The sequence below is a fragment of the Tetranychus urticae genome, chromosome 1, assembly GCF_039701765.1.
Source record: "Tetranychus urticae isolate SD_2017Ah chromosome 1, NJAU_TeUrti_SD_1.0, whole genome shotgun sequence".
NCBI classification, from domain to species: Eukaryota; Metazoa; Arthropoda; class Arachnida; order Trombidiformes; family Tetranychidae; genus Tetranychus; species Tetranychus urticae.
This window is the reverse complement of record NC_142958.1, coordinates 872,803-900,686: the sequence shown is the minus strand read 5'-3', so window position 1 is coordinate 900,686 and position 27,884 is coordinate 872,803. Positions and strand designations below refer to the sequence as shown.

At 31.9% G+C, this 27,884-nt stretch overlaps 5 protein-coding genes and 2 long non-coding RNA genes across 8 annotated transcripts; 2 read left to right on the top strand and 5 right to left on the bottom strand.

Moving 5' to 3' along the window:
- The first annotated feature begins 148 nt into the window (after positions 1-148).
- LOC107369948 (protein obstructor-E) lies at positions 149-5,326 on the top strand. The gene is made up of 5 exons (XM_015937912.3): positions 149-297; positions 2,540-2,785; positions 3,640-3,828; positions 4,110-4,272; positions 4,735-5,326. Exons 1-5 carry the CDS (start codon positions 246-248, stop codon positions 4,898-4,900), a joined length of 816 nt encoding a protein of 271 aa, XP_015793398.2. The 5' UTR covers positions 149-245; the 3' UTR covers positions 4,901-5,326.
- Positions 5,327-5,476: 150 nt separating this feature from the next.
- On the bottom strand, positions 5,477-10,993 carry LOC107370006 (uncharacterized). The gene has a single exon (XM_015937979.3). It carries the CDS (start codon positions 10,055-10,057, stop codon positions 5,963-5,965), a length of 4,095 nt encoding a protein of 1,364 aa, XP_015793465.2. The 5' UTR covers positions 10,058-10,993; the 3' UTR covers positions 5,477-5,962.
- A 2,519-nt stretch (positions 10,994-13,512) lies between these two features.
- Positions 13,513-15,798, bottom strand: LOC107369959 (cytochrome P450 4C1). The gene is made up of 3 exons (XM_015937921.2): positions 15,511-15,798; positions 15,282-15,394; positions 13,513-15,127 (listed from the first exon to the last, which is right to left on the bottom strand). Exons 1-3 carry the CDS (start codon positions 15,716-15,718, stop codon positions 13,775-13,777), a joined length of 1,674 nt encoding a protein of 557 aa, XP_015793407.1. The 5' UTR covers positions 15,719-15,798; the 3' UTR covers positions 13,513-13,774.
- A 208-nt stretch (positions 15,799-16,006) lies between these two features.
- On the top strand, positions 16,007-19,395 carry LOC107369958 (uncharacterized). The gene is made up of 2 exons (XM_015937919.3): positions 16,007-16,427; positions 16,711-19,395. The coding sequence occupies exon 2, from the start codon at positions 16,865-16,867 to the stop codon at positions 18,590-18,592; it is 1,728 nt and encodes a 575-aa protein (XP_015793405.1). The 5' UTR covers positions 16,007-16,427; positions 16,711-16,864; the 3' UTR covers positions 18,593-19,395.
- On the bottom strand, positions 19,201-19,676 carry Urm1 (Ubiquitin-related modifier 1). The gene has a single exon (XM_015937923.3). The coding sequence runs from the start codon at positions 19,674-19,676 to the stop codon at positions 19,350-19,352; it is 327 nt and encodes a 108-aa protein (XP_015793409.1). The 3' UTR covers positions 19,201-19,349.
- Positions 19,677-21,352: 1,676 nt separating this feature from the next.
- On the bottom strand, positions 21,353-24,740 carry LOC107369961 (uncharacterized). 2 transcript variants are annotated; one of them, XR_001570492.3, is made up of 4 exons: positions 24,519-24,740; positions 22,728-23,982; positions 22,323-22,631; positions 21,353-21,739 (listed from the first exon to the last, which is right to left on the bottom strand). It is a non-coding gene; the product is annotated as an uncharacterized LOC107369961 (long non-coding RNA). The 2 variants fall into 2 exon arrangements; XR_003083638.2 differs by having other exon boundaries at positions 22,728-23,955; positions 24,519-24,739.
- Positions 24,741-25,541: 801 nt separating this feature from the next.
- On the bottom strand, positions 25,542-27,794 carry LOC107369940 (uncharacterized). The gene is made up of 4 exons (XR_001570482.3): positions 27,380-27,794; positions 26,973-27,251; positions 26,651-26,815; positions 25,542-26,568 (listed from the first exon to the last, which is right to left on the bottom strand). It is a non-coding gene; the product is annotated as an uncharacterized LOC107369940 (long non-coding RNA).
- Positions 27,795-27,884: the final 90 nt, after the last annotated feature.

The window sequence follows — 27,884 nt, the reverse complement described above, 5'->3', positions numbered from 1 at the left end:
TTGAACGTATTAGGGCGGCATCAGGTCATTGAATCGCTCATCATCATCATTCACATCATCATCTTGCTCATCCCTCTTTTAAGTGAGTGAGTCTCAAAATTTATCCATCTCTTCACCATCAATCCCAGTTTACAATTCAGTATTGACTTGGCTGGCTCAAGAAGCAAGTTGAGTTTAACCTTTTTTTTGTGCCTTTTAATTGTTTCAAATATAAATCACTGTGATCAACTTAATTTTAAATCAATATGCAATTCCATAGTTTCACATTAACCATCCTGGTTTTCCTGGTTCCTCTAGGTAAGTCTAATTCACTGTCCATTTGATTCCAACAACTCCTGGTCTTTCCACTGACCAACATTGCTTTTTTGTTTTTTGTTTACCAACTCATAACATTTATGCTCAATGTTAATCAATTTGATTCGGTTAGTAACTAAAAAATTCAATTTCAACGGTTAAATTGAGATAACCGAGTCAGTTGAATTAAAAAAATGAAAGTAAATGATTAGCGTTAAAGTATGAGTTTGTTTTGCTTAACAGCAACCAAATTGAAAGTCAATCACTTTAATTTGTCAGCGATTTAGTTACCTTTAATTGATCAAATATTAAGATAAGATTGAAAGTCAATCTGATGTCTTGAGTTGAGAATATGAATTTCAGTTTTACTTGAAATGTTTGAAGCTGATCGAGCTGCTAATCTGGTTCAAAGCAATCATCATTAATGTCTTAATTTATCGATTTTACCGTTTTTAAAACTGTTAATCATCCATAATTGATAGGGAAAGTAATGGACGAGGCAATCATGAGATGCAGTGAATTTAAAAAAAAGGTGAAATGATCGCCTTAAGGTTGTATTTTACAGTTATAAGAGTTATATCGTGGTTACACACAACATTAAATTGGGATTGTTACTGAGGATTACAATCTGGTTTGCTGGTTATTATATTATCATTTATTATTATTATTATTATCACTGATGAAGTTGATGATGATCGTCTGATTGTGTCTTAAAATAGTAATTTACTTTTATTTTTGTGGGAGTTTTGAGCCATTCAATTTGGGTCAACAATGATTTACAACCAAGCCTCAACCTTAAATGTGTTCAGGTCAGCAAAGCCAGAACTAAATTCACTCCCTTAATTTAGTTCGTTGTTTCTATTTGTTATTAATATTACTTTTAATTCATCTCCATGATGATGGTAATGATTATTTTAAAAAAAGATAATCTAATGGTTTCATTTCAATATTCACACCTTTCTACAGAAACAGATTAATCATTTAACCTGATACTCAAGCTGATTGAACCACAATCATTAATTAGTGCATCAAATGCGTGCTGTTGATGTACATCTAGTACGATAAGATCACATGTTGATTCATTTTAAGTTTGAGGCTTTAATTTGATTGAGGGTTAAATTATGTTCACTGATTGTTGGTTGAACATCAGATAGTCTTGGTGTTAATGGTTTCATCAACAGTAATTATTTCAGCTGTAAGAACGAGATTTAAGATAAATTTAGTTTGATTGATGAACAAATCTTTCCTATTATCCAGATATTAATGTCAAGATTCATGGATTTGTTGTTTCAGCAAATCTCAGTAAACCATCAACATCATGTTAATCTGTTTTCGTCCAGTTATTATTAAGACAATGACGATTATTATCATTATGATCATCATGAAATGATGATTTGTTTAACAAGCAAACAATGAACACAAAGCATGAATAGACTAAACATAAATACCTGATAATAATGGTAATCATTGTCATAAATCGTCTCCTCGATTCACATCACTTAACACCAAGTGTAAAAAAATGATTGTAACACGGTTCATTGGTTTGATTGTGAACTGTTAACAAGGTCAAGGTGTATTCATTACATTTTTCAACGATTAATTCATAATCCAGACCGATTAAGTAGTTAACTAATACTTGAAGATAATCTTAATAACAGCATAAAAATGGTTGCATTGAAAAGGCATCAAACATCAGTCAAGATTGTATAACCAATAATGACAGCTTTTTATTTTCAAAATATATCATTCAATTGATTCAAACAAACAGACAAATTAGAAGTGGAACATTTCAGGATCCATTTCAATTTAAATGCTGCTAATTTTTTGATGATTGTCAAGTAATTTGTCAGCAATCAATTCAAAAATTAGGCATAAGGTTACAAACAGCTATTGAGTTGATCGAAGCAAAGAGTAAGTTATCCTACTCTTTGGATCGAAGTTACTTCAATATTTACTTCAAGTTTTTAATTTAACGAAAATTAGTTGCTAATTAAAATTTAATAATTTGAAGATTTAACATTTCTTGATTGATTTAAAATAAATCAACGATCAAAGTCTGTAAAGATTGCGATCAAATACATTAATTGATAGTATTGATGTTTTTCAGTTACTTGTACCGATAAATCGATCTTTTGTTTAAGCATAAGTGTGAAGCAATGTTATTGTCCAATTTTTTTCTTAATTTATTTGATTCTCTGATTTAATCAACATTTCTATTTTTTATTTTTATTCCAATTATCAATAGTTTGGGGTCAACCTAGAGCAGGTCAAACAGCTCAACAACTTTGTCGTAATAATCCAAAAGGAGGAACTCTTTTCCCTCACGAAGATTATTGTGATTACTATTATGAATGTGACTCAGCAACTGGTGATGCTGTCCTCCAAGCCTGTCCAAATGGTCTTGCTTTCGCTGGTTCAAAGAGAGGTTTAATCCAAAACTGTGATTATCCTCACCGAATTGGATGTCCTGATGGAACCCGAGTTATGGGACGTAAGTAATCTATCAATTAGAACGTTTCTATCCGATCATTATGGCAACTTTGTTTGGTTATTTTATACAAACGACATCAAAATTTTCACAATCAAATCATGCTTTTCTTGATGATTGTTTGTTGAAATTAATGTTACAGCTTTCTGAAGATAAACTTCTTATCTTGTTTATGTATCCAATTTGTTCAGTATGTTATTAGAATAGGTCATGATTTGTTGTTTACTTTATCAACTTTACAAAAGGCCAATTGAGCTTTGTATTGGATACACTATGGCTTCCGTCATCTTAACTTTATATTGCGAGGATTGATACGTCCCTTGATGTTATTGTTGTAATGCAATGTTTTCCTTGATTGTGACGATAAAGATCATAACTATTATCACGATTGGGCGAGGTCGTCTTGAGTATGAAGTCATTATGATTCTCATCACTATCTTGAACCTTTCGAACTCAGCCCACAATTAACATTAGGTCAGTGACCCAATCAAGTTTTGGCCTTAATACATCAGTTTTTTGTGTTTATATATATATGAGAATGAACCAAAGCCAAATAAATGATAAAGATAAATCGCAATTCACAGTAAAGGAAAGGTCATGATGATGTTATCAAATTAAAGTACAAATGAATAAACAACATGGAAACGAGGCCAAAACATGTTTTCGATACAGAAAGCTATCAATATCAGTAATTAGTGAAAGTTACATTGAAACTATTTCTCATGAAAGCTAAAATAAATCTCAACCGATTATTAAGGTTCATAAAATTATATTACGGCCATTAAATCATTGCCAACTTTAATTTTTTGATCTATTTTTAAAATACTAATTCTAAATTTTATTGTTTATTATATCAGAACAACCAGCTTCAACTGAAAACTGCCATTGGCAATATGGTGTTTTCCCTCATGCAACATCATGTACTCGATACTGGCACTGTTGGAACGGAACCTCAACCATCCAACAATGTCCATTCTCACTTCTCTACAATGATGCTATCCACGCCTGTGATTGGCCTGATAATGTTCCTGATTGTCAAAAACACCGTGAGTCGAATTAAATGATTACAATCATCATTATTCCGTTTGCTTACAGTATGAGTATCATACGATGAACCCTCAAGGCTTTATTGCGATTCCATCGACTAACAAACCATCAGTTACTTCCGATTACCTTTATTTCTGCCTCTATCTCTCTCTCTCATTCCTTATAAATCTTGTCTTATTCCCATACAACATTATTTATCTTTTTTGCTAATCAATTATTTATATTATTTAATTTCTATTTCGCTTCCGGATTTATGTTTGTCTTTCTTGGATGTAACCAGCAATCTGTAAGGATGTGCCAAATGGTCCAGTCCCAATAGAGAAGAGCTGTGTTCGATACTGGCTTTGCGTTGGTGGTTACCCACGACTTCAACGTTGTCCTGCTGGACTTGCAGTCAACCCAACCACATTAAGATGTGAATTAGCTTCAACAGTTCCTGGATGGTAAGTTAATTTTACTCCTTTAAATTAGTGCTTTCATTTTCGATTGTCCATTAGTTTTCTTAAATATTGAGAGATTAAATTAAAGCGCTCATTGTTTGATTTAAAATGCGTAACATCCGAGTTAGGTAAAGGGCGAGTCCATCAAGTATAGTGTAGACTGTTAATTATCAAATTTGCGTTTCATTATTCTTTTCAAATTAATCTCTAAATTATATTATGCCATAATTTATCTCTTAATACAATAGTTATGCATTGATTTTTCTTCAAATTTACCTTTATCATTCGTAAAACAATAGACAATACAAATAGGAAGTTGATTCATTTCAATAATTGTCCTAATTCTGATTAAATTGTTTATGCCTGTAAAGGTTTCTGTTTACATAGAAATAAAATAAGCAGCCTGATAATTTGACGGTATGAATGTTAACTCTTTTATTTGTCTTCCTTTTTTTGTTTTCATAGTGAACCACCGCCAACCACACCTCAACCTGATGAAGAAGAAGAAGGTCCAGCTCCAGCATCAAACTCTGGTAACTCAGGAAGCTCAAATCCTGCACCAAGACAACCACAAGGTCCACTTCCACCACAATTCAGACCAAGTCAATCAGGAGTTAGACAAGTTGGTTAATAACTTGTAATCTCATAAGATGAAAAGAAATAATAATTAATGGTGACATAAAGAAATGCATACAACAAAATAACACTCACTTTTCACAATCAACTAACACCTTGCACACACACACACCTTCAACAAATACATTAACACATATCCAAACACTCACACAATCACCACTCATTTGTCCATCAACATACCATTAAAATTTAATGATGATCCGACGAGGCGAAAACATCAATGTCATCTTTTGATACTTTTGTCTCTTTCATTATGTGTCTCAACCTTTCTCGTTCTCGCTCGATTTTTCACTTCGAAAATTGAGTTGAGTTCTAGTTTGACCACTATTTTTTCACATGTTTCCTAATAATTTTATATGTTCAACTATTTCATTTTTAAAACAACCAACACTACAAAAATAAAAAATCTTAAAAACGAAAATTTATTGTCACTTTCAAACTTATACCGATTGTTGAAAAGTGCAAGTTGGTGTCAAATATTAATGTGAACCGTTTTTAAAACAATTTTGTACAAAAACAAGTTCATGAGAAATGCGTTCATTTATCTGAGTAATTACAAGGACACAGCAAATTAAAAGGTAAAAATTGGTTTTAATTTATTTTGAATACAAAATTTAAAATTGTGATTCTTTTATATCTACAAATGATTTTAAACATACAAGGGGCATCAAAGCCTCAAATGAGGGTGAATCATTAATTATATTTTTTGTTCAACAGGTTTTTGTTCAATTCAATGTTTGGCCAATCAATCAAAAGATGGACAAAGATTGGCATCATCTTGCTAATCATAAGGATAATTAGCATCACCGGAGTTTACTATCATAATTATAAAGCTTGAAAGCTTCATGGAAATATCATCAGGGATTCTTTTCTTTTATTACTTTCTCTCTCTCTTTAAAGGAATAATTTTTAAGCGAAAAAGAAAAAATAATTTCCATTTTATCCTTGAAATTTGATGAGTATAAAAATAATAATAGCTTTTCTTGATCATATTCTTGTTTCTTTAATTTTTCTTTCCTTCTCTTTAATCTCTTAGGAAATTAAAAATTATTAGCAACTAAGAGTCCATTTCAAGAGAAACAAATCGTTCTACTCGCAACTCTTCACTTTCTTTATCAACAACAACATTCAATGATTGAATCTTTCCTGATTTATCTTTCGTTTCGTGCCTTCTCTTAGTCTCTTGATCCAAGTTGTTCTGCTCGTTATCCTTGAGATGGACAGTATTATTATCCTCTGCGGCATTTCTTTGGTCAACAATAAACTCTAAAACATCATCACTGGTATCATCGCCATTAACAGATACACAACCACTATCATCGACAACAGCAATGCCACTATCATGATCATTTACAGTTATTTCATCGAGATCATTTATGTCTCGAGAGGCTGATAATGTTTTCCGTGTAAAAGAGACATAAACCTCTTCTTTATGATTACCAGTTTGATTGGTATTAACTATTTTAGGAGTTTGAGTTGACTCAAAGCCAGGAGGTCGCCGATCTTTGGTTAATCCACCAACATAGCTTCTGTAATATTGTTTCACTGTCCCATAAGATTTGTTGAATCCTAATGCTCGTCGTAATTTTTTCCAGAATATCTCCTGTTCACTGGAATCATCGGACCAGGAGAGATAAATACGAGTCTTGAGAAGAAAATGAAGTTGAGGGGCAACTTTTTCCAACACTTCACTGCTCATCTCTTCTAATTTGATTAGAATCAGACCTTCACGATTTTGATCTAATAGAGTGTTGTGGGCAAGGTCAGTCTCAAATCGGCACCAAGGACTTTGCGCAAAATTATTGGAGATGATAAGAATTACTTTACGGCTGTTACGTATTGATTCAGTAATGCATTCACTAATTGGTCTACCAGCGATAAAATCTCGATCATAAACACACAACTTTACATGACTTTTAGCTGGATGATCAGTTGATGGTAGAGTTGTTGATGTGATTGTTGTTGATGAAGATTGGTTGAATTTAACAGATGAATGGCTGCTGTCAAAATGTTCATCATATGGTAGCTCCTCTAAACTGGGAACCAGAACGTTGAAAACCCAATCAGAGTCATTTACATTGTAGCAAACAAAAGCATCGTATTGATAGCTATGAAGAAAATCATCATCAACCATCGATAACAAATTGCGGATAGTTGAGTTGTAAATGAAAGCTATTATGAGAAAGAAGACAGCCAAAAGAAGAGCTGCAGACACGGTGACCATTAAGATGCCCACAGAGACGCGGGCACTACTTCGTGAGGAAGACATGGAAGGGCAATCATGGTAGAAAAATTTTTTAAAAACAATCGGTGGTTCAAGAGGGGATTTAGATTGGCAAAAGTAATGTCTATTTGATCGGAGGGGATGATGATCATGAAGAAAATGGATACTTGTTGTATTTAACCATTCAATAATGCTTTTTGGTGGAGCTTGGGAGGACGCAAAGGCTGTTGAAACAATCTCTTGTTGTCGATGAACCAATTGTTGAATGTGATCTTGAATCTTGGCGTGGTGAACATGGTTCAATCTTTTTTGCTTTTGGTCCAACAATAACAAGGGCCCATCCCAGTCACATTCACATTGCAATGGATTAAAGGCAAAAGATAAATTTTTCAAATTACGAAAATCACCCAACATTTCAGCTGTTATATGAGTTATTTGGTTATTCGATATGTCCAAGGTAGTGATGAAACTATTTTTACCAAAAATAGTATAATTGTGCCAACTTTTGATTTTATTGTGAGACAAGTTAATGTGTCTGAGTTCAGCAAAATTTTGTAACGTTGTACTGTTGATCAAATCGATTGAGTTGTGTGATAAATCCAACATTTGAACGTGTTCATGCATTCGACGCCAAATGTTGAAATCGTTAATATCATCGGAGGTTAAATTACAATTACTTAAACGAATCATTTCAATGGCTTCCAGGCCAACAAATGTATCTTCTTCAGATGTTCTCACATTACTTATTAGCTGAGGATTTTCACTCAAATCAATGTAGATTATTGATTTTAACGGAAAGAATGTTAAATATTCGATACTTTGAAGGTTACATCCTCGCAGATGAAGTTTCTCCATCTTGAATAATCCCATAAACAAGTAACGAGGTAATTGAGTTAAATTTTTGTAACTTAAATTGAGTTCCTTTAAATGAGTACGATGTACAAAAGCTTTTCTTGGAATGTTTAATGGAGTATATCGAGCGATTTCGTTCTGATTATTATCTTTGCCATCAATAACACGATTGCCATCATCAAATTTAACCTGATACCCAGAAAGGTCAAGATATTCAAGTTCTCGAAAAGGTTCCAGTAGGTAAAGTGGTATTTCTTGAATTAAATTTCCTCTTAAACTCAATTTTCTCAAATCCTCTAAGCCATCGAAAGCTTTTTCATCAACGGTTTCAATTTGACTGGAATCAATGTGCAACACTTTGAGATTAGGCATTGGTGGTATGTCACCTTCCCTCAGCACTTTCCAGGGAACATTGGCCATGTAAAGTTCAGTTATTGTTGTTTTACTGATGACTGTAAGTAAATCCTTTGGGACAAATGAGGTACTTAAAGAGTTGGAAAGATCTAGCATGTTAAGGCCAATATTTGTTGGACTGGTAAGGGAATGAGAAAAGGATGAGTTGGCCATTGATTGTTCAACCTCAAGTTGAAGCTGTTTCATATTTGAAACATAAAAAGGTGATAAAATTGACTTTAAATTGTGTATACGAAGTTTGGGATTACCAGCCAAATTTAAACTAATAATATTTTTTGCGAGAGGTGCTAAAGCTAAGGGGTGGATGTAAGTTATATCACAGTCACTCAATTGAAGATATTTAACTTGAGTTAATGCCTGAAAGTCGTCCTTGTTTATCTTAAGGCCACTTTTGTGATTATTGTTCCTCTTCCAATTAATAACAACTCCAGGTTTGTTAACAGAAGTGGGGCCATTTTCTTGAGCAGCTTCACTATCCGATGATCTCAACACAGATAGTAACACAGAACGTGATTTCACTGTATCGTCATTGCTTTTGTGGCCATCGATTGGAACTGAATGGTTGGTGGACATTTCATTATAAATATATTCAATTTTCTCTAGATTGTTTACATCGCTAGGGTTGATATTTGTATTATTAACGTCAACAACTTTGGCTCCGCATAAATGAAGATGAATCAAATTGGGCAAAATTTTATCTGAAGATGCTCTTAGGATTGAAAGGAAATAACTTTGATCCCAAAATGGACCATTACCAAGAAAAATAAGCTCTTCAAGACTTTTAAGACCTGCAAATGATTCCAGTGATATTTCCGTTAGAAGATTGTTATTGATTAAACTTAAATAAGAAAGTCTTGTTAGTCCATCAAAAGCACGAGACTGAAGAGATACCAATTGACTATTACTGATCAAATCAAGTCTAATAAGTTTGTCCAGACGATATGCACCGAACAAAAATTTGGTTAAATTAGTGATTCCAGTATCTTTGACAACAAGATGTGTCAAGTTGGCTGCAAAAGGGGTTAACAGAGACAAGGGTAACTCTTTGCAGTCGATACCACCTGTTATTTGAACTTGAATACTGGAAACTTCTCGACTAATCTCCTGGTTATTTGGTTCAGATGTAAAACCATCATAATAGGATTTAAATGAAATGGCACAATTGTTTTGAAACAGGGTACGATAAGGTGAATCAAAATCTAAACTTGTGTCAGTCAAATAATAATCTTTATCCCGTGATTCACGGATTGATATTTCTTTAGGAACTGGTTTAATTAATTTAATATGAATAATTGATTTCTCTTTTGGCCATAACTCCTCAGACACCCAAGAATCAGATGAAGTGTGGTGAGGAGAGGGTCGAACATCGTCGCCGGAAGGATTTCCTGTGTTGTAATTTAATACCAGTCCATTGACACCTCCGAAAACTGACAACTGATGAAATTGATGTTGGTCTTGATAGTGGATTAGATGGTGAGGCTGTAATGACTTGTGAACATGATGAAAATGACGATGGGAATAATGATGATAATGGTGAAGGATAGGTGGTGATGGATGACGACATGAGTGATTCCATTGAGCGATTAAATCAAACAAATCAAGAATACAACTAGAAATTATTACACTTAATATAAACCTTCTCTCCTTTGATGATATTCTCATTTGTTAAAGTGTGGGGAATCGTTTCTCCACCGACAGTACATTAATTTGATGATTATGGTGATGTTGATGAACAGTAAAAGTAGTCATAAGATAGAAAAAGAATGTAAACAAAAGGCAGAAATAAGATTGTTTAGATTGGAACAAAGGAAGCATAGGTTTTCATTGATTATGGATCCAGAAAACAGTATTAAAAACACGTCTTGTTCAAGTTTAAAACTAGAATCACAATTTCAATTAGCAGAAGATATTGCTTGGAAAGTTCAAAAGGTGTAATTCATTATTTAAATGCTAGGAACTGAATTTGATGCCATCAGAATAGCGTTTAACAATAGGTAAACATAAAAGTAAACACTTTGAGTATAACGATTAAGACAAAGGCAAAAAAGTAACAAAAAAATATATGAAAATAAAATGAAAATGATTACAAGTGAGGTTAAAATGGTGAAAAAGATCCAAAGAAATGCAGAAGACAAATCAAGAGAAAGAGATAAGGGGAGGAGAGAAAGAGAGAGAGAGATGATGATCTGAGGGGGAGGAATAAGGAATGATTCAGACGGTGGAGATAGAAAGGGAGTTGGAGAGTCTCAATAAATTGTTCAGAAGATATTTAAAAAGACAAGTTTAAGACTGATTTTTGGTTCTTTTGATGATTTGCAGAAAAAAAACATTGCGATAATCAACAGATTTCAATTGTAAGATACGATGAAAGAAGGAGAGAAAGGAATAAAAAAGAAAGAGACTGCGAAAAGTAATACAGAAGCTAATAAAATGGCGACAGAGAAGATGAAAGCTGTAATGAACTTCAGGCTCATTTTGTTAAAAGTAGTCCGAGTTTCATTTTAAGAAAGCAAAAAGTGAAAGTTTAAGATTACGCTAAAAGTCGGTCATGGGCTAGAAAATTTTACATCATTTTGTTGTATAATAATGATTGGAGAACAGGAAAATTAGAATTGAATATTGATGATTAACATTCACTTTTCGGTTTCCATTAAACCTAAAGTAATTTTATTTTACTTTTTCTGCTTATTTTGGGTTAACTGTTTTCACTGTAATAATCCTTTCTTATTGAGTCATTTCCAAAACCCAAAAACCAAAAAACCAACCATCAACCCAATAGCAACCCATAGAGACTCTAGATCCATAGTCAACCTTAGGTAAGTTCAACCTGTCAGACTAATGAAGGCCTATTCAATCTTATTTTACCTAAATTAACATCTATTAATTGTTGATCTTTAAATTTGATCAACACGATTGGAGCATTAGATGAGCAAATCAAATAGATATTAATATAAAATTTGGGTTCTTATAGATTTGAAGGTTCTGGTTATTCCTGAAAGTATTGAAATGGTAATCAATACAGTCATTAGAATCAACCTTGACCAGGTCGAAATAAAATAGCAAATAAAATGTTAATGATGATGTTGATTAAAATTACGATTTGCTGAGTTAAAATAATCAAATTAATCTAGCAAACATCCATAGTAGTCAACAATTTAAAGGGTAAAAAATGTACTTGGCTTTTGCAAACTCGTTTTGCTTTACCTCATTCATTTTGTTTTGTTTTATTGTATATGATTAACTTAATTATTTTTTGGGTAAAATTAGAAACAGTAAATGATGTTATATTACCTGGTAATTGAATTACGACTTATTCAATACATTATGAGATGGATTGTTAGCTTGGAAAATATCTCTTCTCAATTTTTTCATGTTAATGTTCTGACTATTCAAAGTTAGAACTAGAATAATATTACTAATGATAATTATCCAATGTGATAATTATAATAATAGTAATTACAATTAATTTTAATAGTGAAATGTTAATAATTATTGTTAAATATAGTGAAATGGATTGAAAAGTTGAAAACAACGTCAAAGTGCGAGCCTTTCGAGGAATGGCTGATTGTTGCTAAGAAATGAAAATTGAAAGTGTTACCTTGATTTAAAAATTTTTTATCATGATTTCTTTACCTTCCAACAGCTTCAGGCTAATTGTGAAAAGTAAATTTAATTTCAATTCTTACTGGACTGGTTTTGGCTTTCAGTGTTTGAAAATGTTGTTGATCAAATCTGGTGTTTGCTTGAAACAGATAAATCCTTCTTTTTTTAATTCTGTCAATTTATACACCAAAAATTATTCACTAATCACCATTAAAAATTTAATAATAATCTTCGTCGTCATCATCAATCGAAATCCAATTTACCAAATCATCTAAATCAATCAACTTGATCAAAATTATTGACTATAGATATCAATATTTCAATTTGTGTGTTCATTTTGCTTTTTTCACTTGTTTTGGTTTCCATTGCGTTTTCACTTCAACTAAATGTAAATCTTTAGGTAAGTTGTCTCATCATTAACAGCCTGGTAATCAGTAAATTGTTTACTAATCAACAATTGATTGGTCAAAGCCAAGGTATCTTTAACTTAAACTTGGACAAGATTAAGACTGGCAAAAAATGAAAAGGCCTAAAGCGTTAGCTAAATCAAAATTTTAACTTTTTTTGCTTCAGTTATCATCAGCTTCTTTCAGTAACCACATTCAGCAACCATTGAGAGTTAATGATGATAGTTTTAGCATTATGATCAGCATTATCATTAACAATATGATAAGTACTATGATTGGTGATATGGCCAGTAATATGGCCAGTTATTTGACCATTTTTACTATGACTAAGTCTGTAAGCTGGAAGAGTTATTGAAACTCGTTTGGATTGTGTATTAGAAGAGGCAAAGTGAAAGCAAAAAGTGGACTTTTCCGCGATTATGACCTCTTTCCAAGAATCATCAAACTATACCTTGATTGTAGGTGATTGTAAGGTGTCATGAGGTGACGGTCAAAGTCAAGCTCATTCTGTGAGTGAGTAAACATTTGATTCATAAACAATTCAGCTATCAATATCAATTGTAAATTGGAATGAAAAAAAAAATGAGGGAAAATTAGAAATGAATTAGCAATCAGTTGATTTTGCATACAAGGAAGCACTTCAATCAATCAATCAAAAATACTGCAATATTTTTGTCAATATATTTTCAAGTGAAGTTTATTTTTTTCATCATTTTTTCATTTAATCTTTAAGCTAAAACTTGACAGATTAGGATTTTATTAATTATTAAAGGTTAGCTCAAGGTCAGTCCTTGACTATTTAGTCTATTTACTAGGTCTGGATTGGTTTAACAATTAGTGGACCCTTGTATTTTCGAGTTTTGGCAAGTTGGAACCACTTCCAAAGCTGAATGGCTTAAAATTTCAAGTTTACTTTAAGGATTAGATTAAATATTTCCGGCCCTTTCCAGATTGACCTAGGAGTGACCTGAAATTTCCAACAGGCTTTCCGAATAAGCAAATAAGCACTTGGAATGTTCACATTTCGTGTTCACTTTCTTTCTTTGGATTAGTCTCTTTTCTCAGGGATTGGTGGAAAGGTTGATTTAAATAAAATTTACCAAGGTATGTTAGTTTAACATTTTTATTAAATCTTTGTTAGATTTTGTTTTAGACAATAAAAGAATAAAAAAAAGGAAAATATCACAAAGAGCAGTTTATATGGCAAGAAAGCAAGGAAGAGGAGAGAAAGACTGAAGTAAATGTGATGATTGAGGTATTGCATGAGTACGTATTTGTACGTATTTGTACTTAAAGGTGGGATTTTGAGAGTTACTGCTTTTTTGCTTTTATAATTGAATAATTTTCTACTTTTAGTTTCACTATTATTTTAACGTTGTTCAATCAATATTTCAACAGGAGCTTTGGGTCGATTGACCAACTCAAAGGCATATGGAATAGATTCGAATGGTTTGACTGATTTAAAACGATAACGTAGCAATAAACGTGAAAGGATCATCTTCAACTCCATATATGTAAACCTTTGGCCTAGACAGCCGCGTTTACCACCGGAGAAGGGAAGAAATGCAAACGGAGGGATTGATTTGATTTGCTCGGGAAGGAATCGATCAGGGTTGAAGACATGCGGTTCAGGATATATTTCAGGATCTTGGTGGAGGGAAAAGATGCTTAATGTAACACATTCTCCTTTGGGAATGACATAGGGACCATAGGTTACATCCTCATCTAAAATGCGCTGCAAGAAAGGAACTGGAGGACGAATACGAAGACACTCTTTAATCACGGCTTCTGTGTAGGTTAAATTGGCAAGATCATTCCAAGAATAGGGAAATGGAACATCGGCCAATGTTTCTTTGATTTCATTATAAACGCGCTCTTGAATATCGGTATGACATCCTAACAGTTGCATTATCCATGTGAGTACAACACCTGCAGGATCATGTCCAGCTTCGATGAAAGTGTTGACTTCATCTTGCATATCGATTTCATCTATCTTGAGAGATTCATCGGTGATTGAATCATCTAAATGATGGCGTAAAAGAATGTCCATTAAATTTGGTCGTTTTTTGGAGGAAAAGACATCATCATCATCATCAACCTGGCTATTTGCTTCGGAAGGATTGTGTGCGCCAGCTGATCCATTTATTGCTGGTTTGGATGATAATGTTACTCCGTTGGAATTACCATTAAGGTCATTGCCATTCATCATCTTTTTTTCTTTAACAGCTCGGGATTTCCATTCATTGATCACTTGGGTTGAAAAAGCATTAATAGTATCTATGTCCTTCTTATACTCTTTTCCGATTTGTGCTCGATAAAAGATGAAATCCAACCAGTAATGTGGATTAAATAAACGAGTGATAACTCTCTTCTTCAAGTTCATTATGGCGCGAACATAAGATGAGTTAGGAACGTTGATTGCATCTGGTGAAACTCCTAGCACAGTATCACATACAATATCTAGAGCAGCTCGAGGCATCAATTCCTTGACATCCAACACAGTTCCAACATGTCCTTGAAAATATTTGACCAGAGAATCTGCATGTTTACCAACAGTTTCAACACTATTACGTAAATTATCGATATGGAAGGCTGGCTCCAACATCTTTCGACGAGACCTCCATTTATTAACATGTTGAGTCAATAGTCCAAGTCCCATTTGTGGATGCCAAAAATAGTAAACATCACCTTTCTCAAGATGCTTCGAGCTTGATAACACAAGCTATAATACATTGAAGGATGAAGGGTGATATTTATAAAATTAAATTACAATCTGAGCACTGATCAAATCTTATATTCAACGAAAATAGTAAAAATCTTAAACAAATAAATTGCATCACAAGAGAAATAAAATTGGTCAATGACATTGAACTTACCTTAATCGATTGATAGTTGGTCAAGAATACCATTGGCTTGCAGAAAATCCAAGCTAAAAATACACCTTCCTTTTGTACTGGTTGAGCATGTTTTTGCATAAATTGTATTTGAACTGGATAATCCAAAAGGGTGGAAAATGGACGGAACAAGTTGATTAGTTAGATTAGTTGAAAATAAATGGAACAATTAACAGAAAATGAGAGGGAATACAAATAAAAGGCGACTTACGCTGCTGCTCTGCAAATTCATCGCTTTTTAACAAGTTCGTCTTTATATCAACTAAATTTCCAAGTATACAGTGGCCCTTGACATGAGGGAATTTAGAAAAATGTCGAACAACTTTAAAATAATTGTATATAAATTTGATTAATACGAGTAAAGCCAAGGTTATAATTAATCGATTTAAAGCTACTAGAAGTAAACTGTATTCAATCATGATGGTAAGACCAATAATGTGAATAAACCGATGGGTCAAAAAGATGTGACAAAGTGGCTATTTCATCTGCAGGTCGTTGAAACAATGATTAGCTGGACAATGTCTCTTAGCAATTTAAATTTAAAAAGTTAATCCGCTTAGAGCATTTCGATTATCGATAACAATTTTTCTAGTAAGTATCGATGAAATCTATCGATTTATCAATGCAGTACAAAACAGCTCCATCTGTGTTCAAGTCTGGTATTGGACTCATTGGTCTCTATTAATTTAATTTGCCTATTTATATTTATTGTAAAATTAATAGATTAAAGTAATAATCTTAAATTTGTTTGAATAATCATTCAACAGTTTATAGTCAACGTGAATCATTTGATTTTTTTCATAACTCTCTTTAGTGAATTATTCTACCATCAAAGAATTCAATTTTCTGTTATTTTTTTCCTATCTTTTTATTCTTTGGTTCGAACAGTTTACTACAACAAAATAAGTAAACAAACGTTTAAAAAACAGTGAGATTGGTGATAAATCCACACTTATACATTTATACACCATAATCATTTACTCGCTAATTTAACTAAATTTTGATACTCATCTAATTTTTTCATTTATAATTTTTGATTTCATCTTACGGGATTCCACTTTTTTGACTATATGATTGATCTGGTCTGGTTTATATCCTAAATTTTCACCTTTAATCCAATTATTTCAGGTAAAATTCCGACTCTTTTTTATTTCTCACTTTCTACTATTTTTGCATACTCTCTCTCTCATTTTCTCACTTTCGCACTTTCTCTTTTCTTTCTCTCTCAATGCTTTCTTTCTTTTTACTCACCGGTGCATTTTTTTCCATGTGAATGACTAACCTTCAAATTTTTCTTTCCATTCCTTTTCGGACTTCCTTTAATGAACATTTTCAGTTACTTCTCACACACCTTAAAGTATTTTAAAACCATAATGTTTTGTCTCTTATCTTGTCCTCCTTTTTTTTGCAGGTTTTAATTTATTGTATTTTTTTGGATACAACATTGAGTTCATTTAACACTATTATACAGCAACAGTTGAACAGACGCAAATAGGAAGTTTTTGTTATTTAACCAGGACTAAACGGCTTCAAATACCATTCAACGGTTTTTTTCTTGATTAAAAATGGTGGTAATATGTAAAGAAGATGTTTTTGACTGGTTTAAGAAACTCTCTGGTGGGAAACGAATAGAGCTGATGTGTGGTCTCCTTAACCTTTGTATACCCTTGGAATGGAGATTCTTTGCTACTTTTCTCGAACAAGCTGCTAAAAGAGATTACAATTCGCTTAAAGAAGCAGAAATCAAAGCAAATTCATTAGAAGAACTAGAAAAACTCACCCAATTAGATTGGCTCGCTGCTGATATAGGACCTCAGCCAGATGATCACCATCATGTTGGTGATGTAACTAATGGTCAATCTATGAATATTAATACTGGCGGAATCTGTAATGGTAACGTGAATCAATCTATTCCAATGAATGGTGGAAGTGTATCGATTCATAACAATGACACAAATTCAATGGACAAACATTTGAGCTCTGTTCGATCAAAGATTGTTGTATATCTGTGCTTATTGAATTCAACAAATCGCGTTTGTGCCACTTTAGTGTACAAGGCTTTCCGAAGTCAACTTTGCCTTGAAAATATTTCTCGCCATCTATTTGGATCTGTAATGGACTCATCGACGGCAAATAGTTATACAAATGGGACTCAGACACCTTCCTGTACTCTTAATTCAGTTTCTGGTAAATCAGGAACTGGTGCTAAAGAGTCACCAACTATACATCACAATATAAAATGTCAATCCAATGAACTTGGCTATTCTCATCTTGTATTGGATAATAAATTCTATTCAGAGATTGTTTTACTCCATACGTTAGCTATACATCATCCAGCTTTCACGTTTGATCAACAAACTCTTCTCAGCGAACAGCTACAAAAAGTCCAACAATGGATGGATGCTGTTATGTTTGCTGCGGCAGCCACTGCCTCAGCTAATTCTCTCTCCTCTTCCTCGACTCCTCCCAATATCCCAGTTGTGCCACCAACAACATCCATTACAGATTTAAATCAATCTCAACTTGTCAATTTAACTAGTAAACTATCTCTTAAATCAACCCTAAGTGATCACAAAACAAGCTGTATACCCTTACCTAGTGAAACACAAAAAACATTACCAGCTCCTCCTCCCCCTCCTACTCTTACCACAACAACCACAACAATAATTGAATCATCTGCTATTAAAGGCCATTCACCGACCCCAGTAATAGCCACAACAAGTTGCCAAAGCTGTTCTTACAAATGCACATGTAATTTTAGTAACAATAATTCACTAGCCACTACACCTTCATCCACACCGCCGCCAACCGCACTATCTGGTCAACATCCTATTAATCATGTCGGTTCTGGGCAATCGACAGTCTCTGCTCAACCAACAACTATGTCAACATCTCCTATGCATCCTTATTGGTTCTATTTTCCCCCTCCTCCCATACCTACTCAAGCTCCTCTCATTAATGGTTACACTTCACCAGCTCAAGCAACAGAACAATTATTTAATTATTATTACGCTGTAGCCATGGCCGCTGCAGCATCAACGTTCGGTAATTCAGCAGCCTCTACAACACCCTATTGGCCACATTTTCAAGCTCCTAATGGCCCAATAACCGCAAGTCCTTTCACTGGAATGCCAACACCTATTACGACTGGGGTTAATTCACTAGTTGCGGCAGCGGCAACATTCCAGACTGCCAAATCCTCTGTAGTTAGCTGTTATAATTGTGGTGCTTATGGTCATCATGGAAATGAATGTAAACAAACAAATTTTGACGAACAAATGATACGAAATTGAGGTCACGATTAATCTAGTCATAAGGAAGAAATAACCAAATAGCAAATTTTTTGTTGGTCGATTACCGTGTTAAGTCCAGTTGATGGTTTAAGTGTCTACGATTGGAATCTAAAATGTACCTGCTCTTCTCTCATATTTACAAAAGTGACATTACACTTTCTCTATCGTTTTCTCCCAAAGTTGCCAATTTGTCATTTATACGAATGTGTTTTTTTCAAGAGAAATTTTTACTAGCCGAAATTTATTCGAATAGTTGATGAATCGACTCATTGAATTTACAATTATTACAGATGTACTCTGATAAGAAAAAACAAGCAAGCTTCTCCCCTGTAATTGTGCAATTCCTTACCCAAGCTTGCGAGTGAAAGTTAGTCCTTATCATCATATCTAAATTACATCAACATTGATACCACCACCGCCGTCGTCATTAATGTCACCATCCATTATCAACACATTCACAAGTCCATTTAATTTTGAAGAGACCAGAGCAAAAGGAAATCATCATGCACTTATACCTGATCAACTTTGTTTTCTGAAGATGCCCCTTCAACTGCTTACTCTTCATTCTTCATCCTCTCAATAACTAAAACTATATCGACAATGTTCAGTTAATTTTTGTTTTCAATTTTAATTCAGTTTGTTCATTTTATCTTTAAAAAAGAACCTTTTCTCGTATTAACCTTTAATTGGATTCACAATGATGTTGCAATAGTGTAAATAAAAATCATCATGTTCACGTAATTATCAACATAACAATTTAACCACCATGTAAAGTCGAAATAAAGAGTACTTTATCACCATCAGCTAATTTGTACTCATTTTCTCCTAATATTTCCCAATCAACATCGTTAACCAAAATAAGAACTCCCGGACGAATAGAATCATCGTTAACAAACAGTTCAGGTCGTTCTTTTAAATGTTTTTCTTTCAAATGATTGATCAAATCTTTGATTGTCCACTCTACCGGAGCTGATCCATCCTCACCACTATTCACAGGCAAAGACAACTCTTTCTTGGTAACGTTATCAAATAATAGCTCCATTCCACCTTTAAATTCAACAATGATATTCAAATGATTGGACATTTTGACAAATCAATCTTTAGATGACGACAAATGGATGAACAAAAACGTGCAAAAACCAGTTAACTTGATAATAACAGAAATAAGTTTGAGAAATGGGATTTCATTACAATCAACATACAAACTTTGAATCTTTAAAGGCAAATCATGCTTCACACATGCCTACACCAGTTAGCTTCTATTAGTCGTCACCCGCCAATCTTGAATTGATTAAATTAAAAGGACAAACTAAGTACACGACCCATTTAAGGAAAAGAGATGGAAACTGAGTGACAAAAACAGAGTTTTTCCAGAACATGATCGCTAGTCACAGGCATGAGAAAACAGCAATATTTCCATAATGAAAGAACTTTAGAGTAACCAAAATTTAAATTAATCAAAGTTGATATCACACAAAAAGGATGAAATGAAGACACGAAATACATTAACGACAGAACATAATATTGATAATTCAGATAAACTGGTCCAAATATGCAAAGTGTGGACCAAAAAAGGAATGTTTGTTTAGACTAATGAATAATGCAACAGTTAAAATATTTTGTTTCAGTTTAACTAAAAAAGTATATTGTATCAATAAATTAAAATAAATAAAATCCCTTTGAATGCGAACCAATAGATGGCTCTAGAATAGATAGCAAAAGCTCAAAAGGCAAGCGGTTTATTCAAAAAGGGAAGACTCATGATGATGAAAAATAAGATTCAATGCAAAACTGGATTGAATAAACAACTAAATCAATTACAAGTCTAGATATTAATCTATGAGCGTTTATTCAATAATTGTCAAAATAAAGATTAACTAGACTCGGGTTTAATGCAAACAATATTGTAATAGTAAAGTCTCTTATTAAGGTTATGTTATTATTTATATTAAGCTTCTTAATCCAAATTTTTGGTAACAGCTTTTCAGTTCTCATTCATATTAATAAATCAGATAAACATTGATGTGATAATTTTAATTAGTTTGAGATACAGAATCGCCATGCTAACTGTTCACCACTTTTTCATGTCTTAATGTTCAACTAACCTTTTAATTGAAGTATTTTTATCAGCTTTAATTACTCGATTGTCACTAAACTAGTTAAAAAAGTGGTTATTTATTGAAGAAGATTAACCTCAACAAAATTAACGTTAACATTGGAAATTGCAAATTGTTGTCTATTTGATTGTAAATTTTCCCAATTTTTTGTTTTTTTGATTGATTCGCTTTTCATAGTTTATTATTATCAATCTTCAATTAAAACTAATTTAATTATATTGACGAGACAAACCATTAAACATTTCAACTGACAGTCCAATTAATTTTGATGATTAACCAAAACTGAAGCTAAAATAATCAACTTGTTGTTACTTAATTTCTTGAATCATTAATTGAAAGATATTTGTTCAGTTGGTTAACATTAAAATATTACAAAAGCATTGAAATGTCTAATATCGTTAAACTTTGATTAGTTGGTGAATCAAATTAGAAAGACAATGAATTAAAGTTGCATTAAAACAAAGATAAACCTGGAAACATGAAAAGAAATACAAGAAAAGTCAATTAAGTATGTGTGATTTAACTAACAAGTTACTATTAAGATGAATTGCTTCTTGTTCAATTAACATTGAATTTTCCTTCTTTTTTTCTCTCATCTCAATCTTCTTTCCAACCCAAAAATAAAGATTTAAATGTTTAAAAATCAAGGCAATTGAATGTGTTTTTTTTAATTGACATCTTAGGCAATGAATTTATCAATCAGTAAATTGTGATTGTGACACAAAGCTGAATGTTGTTAACAAACAAAACTGAATAATGAAGATATCTTCATCATCGGCTTAATCTCAACTATTTTGTTTCATGTTAGTTTTTTTGGCTTTTCATTTGCTTCTTTTCAATCTCAATACCCTAAAGTGAAGTTAAAGTATTCCTTGGTTAATTGGTGAAAGCAATTTATGGTTCCATCTTAATTAACTATTACAATTGATTACTTTGAGCCTTTCTTTACCACCACATATTACATTTGGGTGCGAGGTTCCATAGAGGCAATGACAACATCCAAGCGTCTCAAGTAAATCAAGATGATCATCTGTAAGCAAATCAGTTCACGATTAGAATCACGCTCATAAATTTGATTTTTTTGCAAGGCAATAATAATAATGTTAATAATGATGGTAAGTATAATGAAACGAAACAAGGTAAAACAAAAAGAATGGTGAAGATGATGATAGAAGATAAAATAACTAGCAAAAGGCAGGTAAATGAACATAAAATACTCTCTCTTCCTCTGTTGCGTTCATTTTCATTTTGTTGTAGTTAAAACAATTTGTTTACTCTCATTTGTCCAGTAATAATAAACAAAATAATAATACTCATAATAATCAAATCATCGAAACTGCGCCTCAAATCAAAATTACTTTCACAAGATTCTGTTTTAACTTTGTTTGGTTTCATTAATAATTGCTGTTAATAATAGCTACTACATGAAGTTGCTTCTGAAGATGATGAGAAAATGATGATCAACATTTGAGGCTGAATAATTTTCTCATTGAAAACTGATCATTGAAATTGTTGTAAAAAAAGGTCACAGACCTTTATTAATATCATAGGTAAAAAACAAAACAAAACATTAAACATTATAATTATGCCTTTCTGTGTGTCTGTAATCTTACCTTGTTTTTACCTGGTCATTTTTACACTAAATGATTTAATCAGATTGGTCTTCTCTACTTCTCGATTGGTTGATAAACTTAACCCACTCATCATTAAACAGGCCTTTTATCAGTTTCAATCAACAATCACGATTACAATAATCATCTGAATTATCATCACAATCAACGGCAGCCATCCATTGGTTAAGCTTCTTCCAGTGAACATTGTAATAATTATCCATTCCTTTGATTGATTATAATGATGTACAATGGAAATCCAACTCTTATTGTTGCTCCATGAAATCCAATTTATCATAGTTTCTGTAATTGCTGTAAAGAAATTAAGAAAGGTGTAGTTAATGAAACATGAGTGTATAAATTGTGATTCAATCAAGTTAAACAAGTTAGTTGAAATCATTTGCTTACCAATGTTAATTGCTACTGGGAATGATTATTTATCACATTGTTTAAACACGGCATACCAGAGTGTTGTAATTAGCGAAAATTACTATTGAAACTAATCAAACTGATCACTGACAATTGTTATTGATTGAGTAAATTGTTGTTTTAGTTTTTTGTGTTTTCCCTATTTTTTAGTTGAACAGTTTTTCACTCCCTACAATCAAGCAATCACATCTTCAATTATTAGCTTAATTTTTACTCCATCATTATCACCATAGTCTTTATAATCAAGATCAACTTCATCAGCATCTCTTGTCGTTTTTTTTCACTCACTAAACTAAATAAAAATTACTTGATGTTTAATTAACTAGCAAAAGAGGTTTTACTGTTGATTTGCTTTTAATTAGCGTTCACTATCAGTTAATTAGATCCAAACCAAACCGTTTTAATTAACATCATCTTTTACCTTCTGTTTATTACTCTATTTAACCAGAAAATATAAATGAAATTTTGGGTTGGCAAAAAAGTTGATTACATTGGACCAATTCAAGAAAAAACTGCAACCAAAGCATCGCAAAAGAAAAGCGAAGCGAACACACAAAAAAAAGATTTTTGTCTTCTTCTCCTTGATTATTCCCTTATTATGATTACCATTATTATCATTATGATTATATTTATTATTTTATTACCATTAAATAATAGCAATAGAAATCAATGTTAAATGATTAACTTTCTCTCTTCTCGTTGCGATTAAATATTCATTAGTAAACATTAACATTCAGGTACCGAAAAAAAATGCTAAAGATAATAATAGTTCAACTTGTTTCTAACCTTCAATAGCAGTACATTAATTAACTCACTCACTCGTTTTTTCACTTAATAAGGTAATCATAATGATTAAGGTGAATAAAGAAGGCAAAGAGAGATTCATAATAATCACAAAATTAAAAGGAACACAATTAAAATGTATTAAAAAAAGTAGTTGAATAAAATATAAAAAATTAAACAGAAATCAAAAGTTGAAATAAAGTGAAACAAAACGCCGACAACATTAACATAGCAACATTGACAACCAATGAGAATCGTATTGAAAAGTAAAGCGCGCAAATTGAAAAATGGAAAAGTCAAAAATATTGAAAAAATTTCCATGAAAAATATTATTGGCGAGGTTGTCGTCCATATTGGTATGTGTTTTATTTGATGTCATCATAAATCTTGACCCAAGTCAAAACTTAATCAAATTCCCGATCCTCTATAATTAAGTAAACGATATTTTAATCTGAATAAAATGTCAATTAATTATCTTCATCAACATGAAAAGGAGTGGTAAATTAACTCCTCTCTTCTCAACTGCTTACTGCTTCTTACAAGCTTCTTCATCATTTTCTTCAACATTTTCTTCATCGTCTTCTTCATTTTCCTCTTCACCATCACTATCATCATCTTCACCATCATCTTCACCATCATTTTCACCATCATCTTCAAGAAAGTAGGTGGAGTTAGGCAATTGTAATAACAATCAAGGCAAGGCAGAATCGATTTAAAATTAGGAGAAGAAAATCGCATAATTTTAGAGCTATGGAGTTAATTTGATCAGGCAAGTTCATCTTATCAAATAATTATCAACTTAAATATAGTTTATGCTGAAAAATTGAACGATTGTTCCTAATTTTCAATCGATTCTGCCTTGCCTTGATAATAATCATCAAGATAATAGCAATGTATACAAAGTCACAAGTTACAGTGAAAAGGAGGAGAGTTCAGTGGGATTGGCAAATTAAACATTAAAATACATTTATTAAAACAATTTCTTACCTTTTCCCATTCAGCCTTTCATTTGTATTAAAGGTATAAACACTAATAATGTTAATAATGATAATAATAATCAACAGGAATCAATGAAAACAAACAATATAAGGTTTGGTGAATGAGAAACAAAAACAAGAATCACATTTGTTTTCATCACCTAATCTTCTCACCCATTGTTATTACAAGTTGATCAATGGGTTTCGCGATTCTGCCAAATTCAAATCCATTTACAAAATGATTATTTATGAATTTTTCAAAATTTATCAAATTATCAATTTTACAATTTACAATTTGATTACAATAAATGGCCTTTTGTTTCTGTTCATCTTTGATCAAGTTTCCTATCACATTGCATTGAAGGTTATAACCAATATTTACGATTGATCAATGTCTTTAATTGTGATTAAAAGGTATAGGTTGAGTAAAAAATAATTAATCTCAACATATAGTTATTATATATATAATATTAGTTTAATATTATTTACCTTTAGGCTGAAATTGTTGGCCTGTAATTGTTGATTCTGTCATGTTGAGTATAAATTGTTGAGAGAGTCAAGCAATTATAAGGTTACTCTGATTTGCTGTATTTGCTTTTAAACGGCTAAGAATCGGGTTAACATCATTTTCTTGTTCTTGTTGTGATCATATTTTTTAATAATCATAATCAGAAGCATAAAAGTTAATAATTATAATGATCATGATGATAAGTAACAATCAATTATACAATTATAAATGAATGATAATTGATTGTTGTGAAAATTTGTGATCAAGAATGGGTTAATTCTGGTTTTTTGTTTCATTTAAGAGTTAACCTCATGAAGATGACTCTTGGTTACTTCATTTAAAGTCATTTTTACTGTCTAATTGTGATTAACAGTGATTATGATTTTAATAAGAGTTAACTTTGATGCTTTAAATCACTAAATGCTTAACTGATTAATTATAATACCAATGAAATATTTAAGATGATTGTTGAAGTGTTTGTTTGTTGCTGTTGGTGATTGGAAAAGATGATTACATAAAACCATATTAAACTTGAAACCTTTAATTAATTTGATTGATTGAATATAATATAATTTTATTAATACCCTTTTATACATCAGATTAAGGTATTAATCTAAATTACTATCAAATTAACAATATAATCAAGAGGATAACAGCAAAAAATGGAAACATTTTACCCATTATTTTGCGCAAAGTTAACACTGAAATCGATATTGTAATATTGATATCCAACAATCAAGTTAACATTCGTTAACAGATCATCATTTAAATTGTATTAAGTTAATAATCTATTTTAGCCATAAAAGTAAATGTTGACAGCCTTTCATCATAACCATCAACATCATCATTATGATGAGAGAAGTAGGAAAATAAAGGAAATCAAAATTAGTTGAAAAATACCTAAAATTGGTTGAAGATGCTGTTGTTTACATGAAATTGGGAGGTTTTAATGGGCGGTTTGAGTTGTTCAAGTTAATTGTAGGCCTAATACTTTTTTACCTACAAATTAAACATTGTTCATCAATACTTATAAATCAAATTGAATGTTGTATTAACTCGTTAAATTGATACTAAAAAACAATAATATTGATTGATTTATGTGCTATCGATTCATCATTAAAATTGATCAAAACATTTGACTTTAAACGTGTAACAATAACTTGTATTGTTACATTAATATAGTCAGATTAATCAAACATTGTTTCCATTGCTGTTATCATAGCGAAGTAATTACACTAATCGTCTCATGATCTTAATAAGACTTTGATTCCCTATCAGATGGTACATAATTATGATGGATGGAATGGTAATAACTGAATTAATGATAATCCAAAGTCGCTTAATTTGCTGATTAGGAATCATTCAGATTTTAAGGTAAGGTGAACAGCTCAATCATCCCATATGTTATCCTCAAGTTCACTGGTAGTCACAACATTTTGGCGACTCAAGTTCTGGTCAAGATTTAGCCTGATCCATGTAAAGACTTGAAAAGACGATTAAATAGCGATGCATTAATATGATTTGAGCAGTTGGTTAAGCCTGGAGAGAGAAGCTGAAAGACAAAACAAAAATAATCGTATGAGAACAAGAACAGTTATCAATAAAATTTAGGGTGAAAAATGAATTGTACTTACATTTGTTTGTTGAATAACTCATAATTCAAAATAATTGAAGCAGTTAAAGTATTACATCAAATATTTTCAGCAATATTATGCAGTCACTCGAAGAGCTATGCTTGACATCCATATTTTATATGAAAAGCACAATAGATATACACAATTGACCGGTTGGGAGATGAACTAAAAAAAGGAAAAAGAACAATTTGAATTATTTACTTTTATATAGATAAATTGTAATCTAATAATGTTATTAAATTCAATTGTATTAATTCCAGCTGATTGCTCAGCTCATTTCAAGTGCAAACCCTAACGTGTAAAATGTATACTTGTTACATACACTTGTTACTTGTACATTAAACATTGATAGACTTGGCCAAGACAATGTAACTGATTAAGAAACCATCTCATGGGTGAAATGTTAATCAAACTATCCACTGGTCTTTTAATTATAATCCTTGGATAATTATAATCATTAACGAATGATGATTGCTTGCCATTACATCCATATAAAACCAGAAGAATGCATAAAAGGTTGCTTTGCTTGCTTGATAAACATTAAGAGAGAGGTAAAGCCAGAGTCAACAATTATGCTTTCATTGTTTGTTTGAATGTTACCCTGCAAATATATAAAAAAGATGAATGTAATCACAATCATAATAATGATGATAATAATGTAGCACTTAACAGTAGTTTAATTGTAGTTCAATTGGCAGTTTTGTTAATAATAAAATTATAACAACTTACTTTACCAGGTTAAACAAAAGAGGTAACAGCAATAACAACAGCAACAACAAATTGTCTCCCCACATTAAATCCTTTTTTTCCCTTAACACATAAATATACATATGATACACCTCGTAATTAACTTTAATTGTGTGTGTGTTCATAAGTTGATGATGATCTACATTAGTACCTTCATTAGTAGTTAATTTGAGGCAAAATGTTAAACGTTCATTACACCTTTTATATAAGATTTGAAAATGCTGTTGAGAAACAAATGACAACAGCGACAGTAAAAGAGTAAGAGTTAAGAGGTAAAGATGGAATGGGTTTAAGTAGCCGTGACAAGCATGAACAATGTATAAATACACACATCTTCCTGGTCATCACAATCATCTTGATCATTATCATCAACATAATCACGAAAGACTAGTTTAATCAAATGTAATGTTAACAAAAAATGTAGTGTTTAAAAATGTAATGTAAAGTGTTATTGTCATTATGACGGTTTTATTTTGCGCGCCATGTT

Coding starts and splice junctions, on each gene's coding strand:
- LOC107369948 (XM_015937912.3), top strand. CDS start 246: ATGCAATTCCATAGTTTCACATTAACCATCCTGGTTTTCCTGGTTCCT. Junction 298..2,539: donor GGTTTTCCTGGTTCCTCTAG/GTAAGTCTAATT, acceptor AATTATCAATAG/TTTGGGGTCAACCTAGAGCA. Junction 2,786..3,639: donor TGGAACCCGAGTTATGGGAC/GTAAGTAATCTA, acceptor TTATTATATCAG/AACAACCAGCTTCAACTGAA.
- LOC107370006 (XM_015937979.3), bottom strand. CDS start 10,057: ATGAGAATATCATCAAAGGAGAGAAGGTTTATATTAAGTGTAATAATT.
- LOC107369959 (XM_015937921.2), bottom strand. CDS start 15,718: ATGATTGAATACAGTTTACTTCTAGTAGCTTTAAATCGATTAATTATA. Junction 15,395..15,510: donor TGAATTTGCAGAGCAGCAGC/GTAAGTCGCCTT, acceptor TGGATTATCCAG/TTCAAATACAATTTATGCAA. Junction 15,128..15,281: donor CCAACTATCAATCGATTAAG/GTAAGTTCAATG, acceptor AATGTATTATAG/CTTGTGTTATCAAGCTCGAA.
- LOC107369958 (XM_015937919.3), top strand. CDS start 16,865: ATGGTGGTAATATGTAAAGAAGATGTTTTTGACTGGTTTAAGAAACTC.
- Urm1 (XM_015937923.3), bottom strand. CDS start 19,676: ATGTCCAATCATTTGAATATCATTGTTGAATTTAAAGGTGGAATGGAG.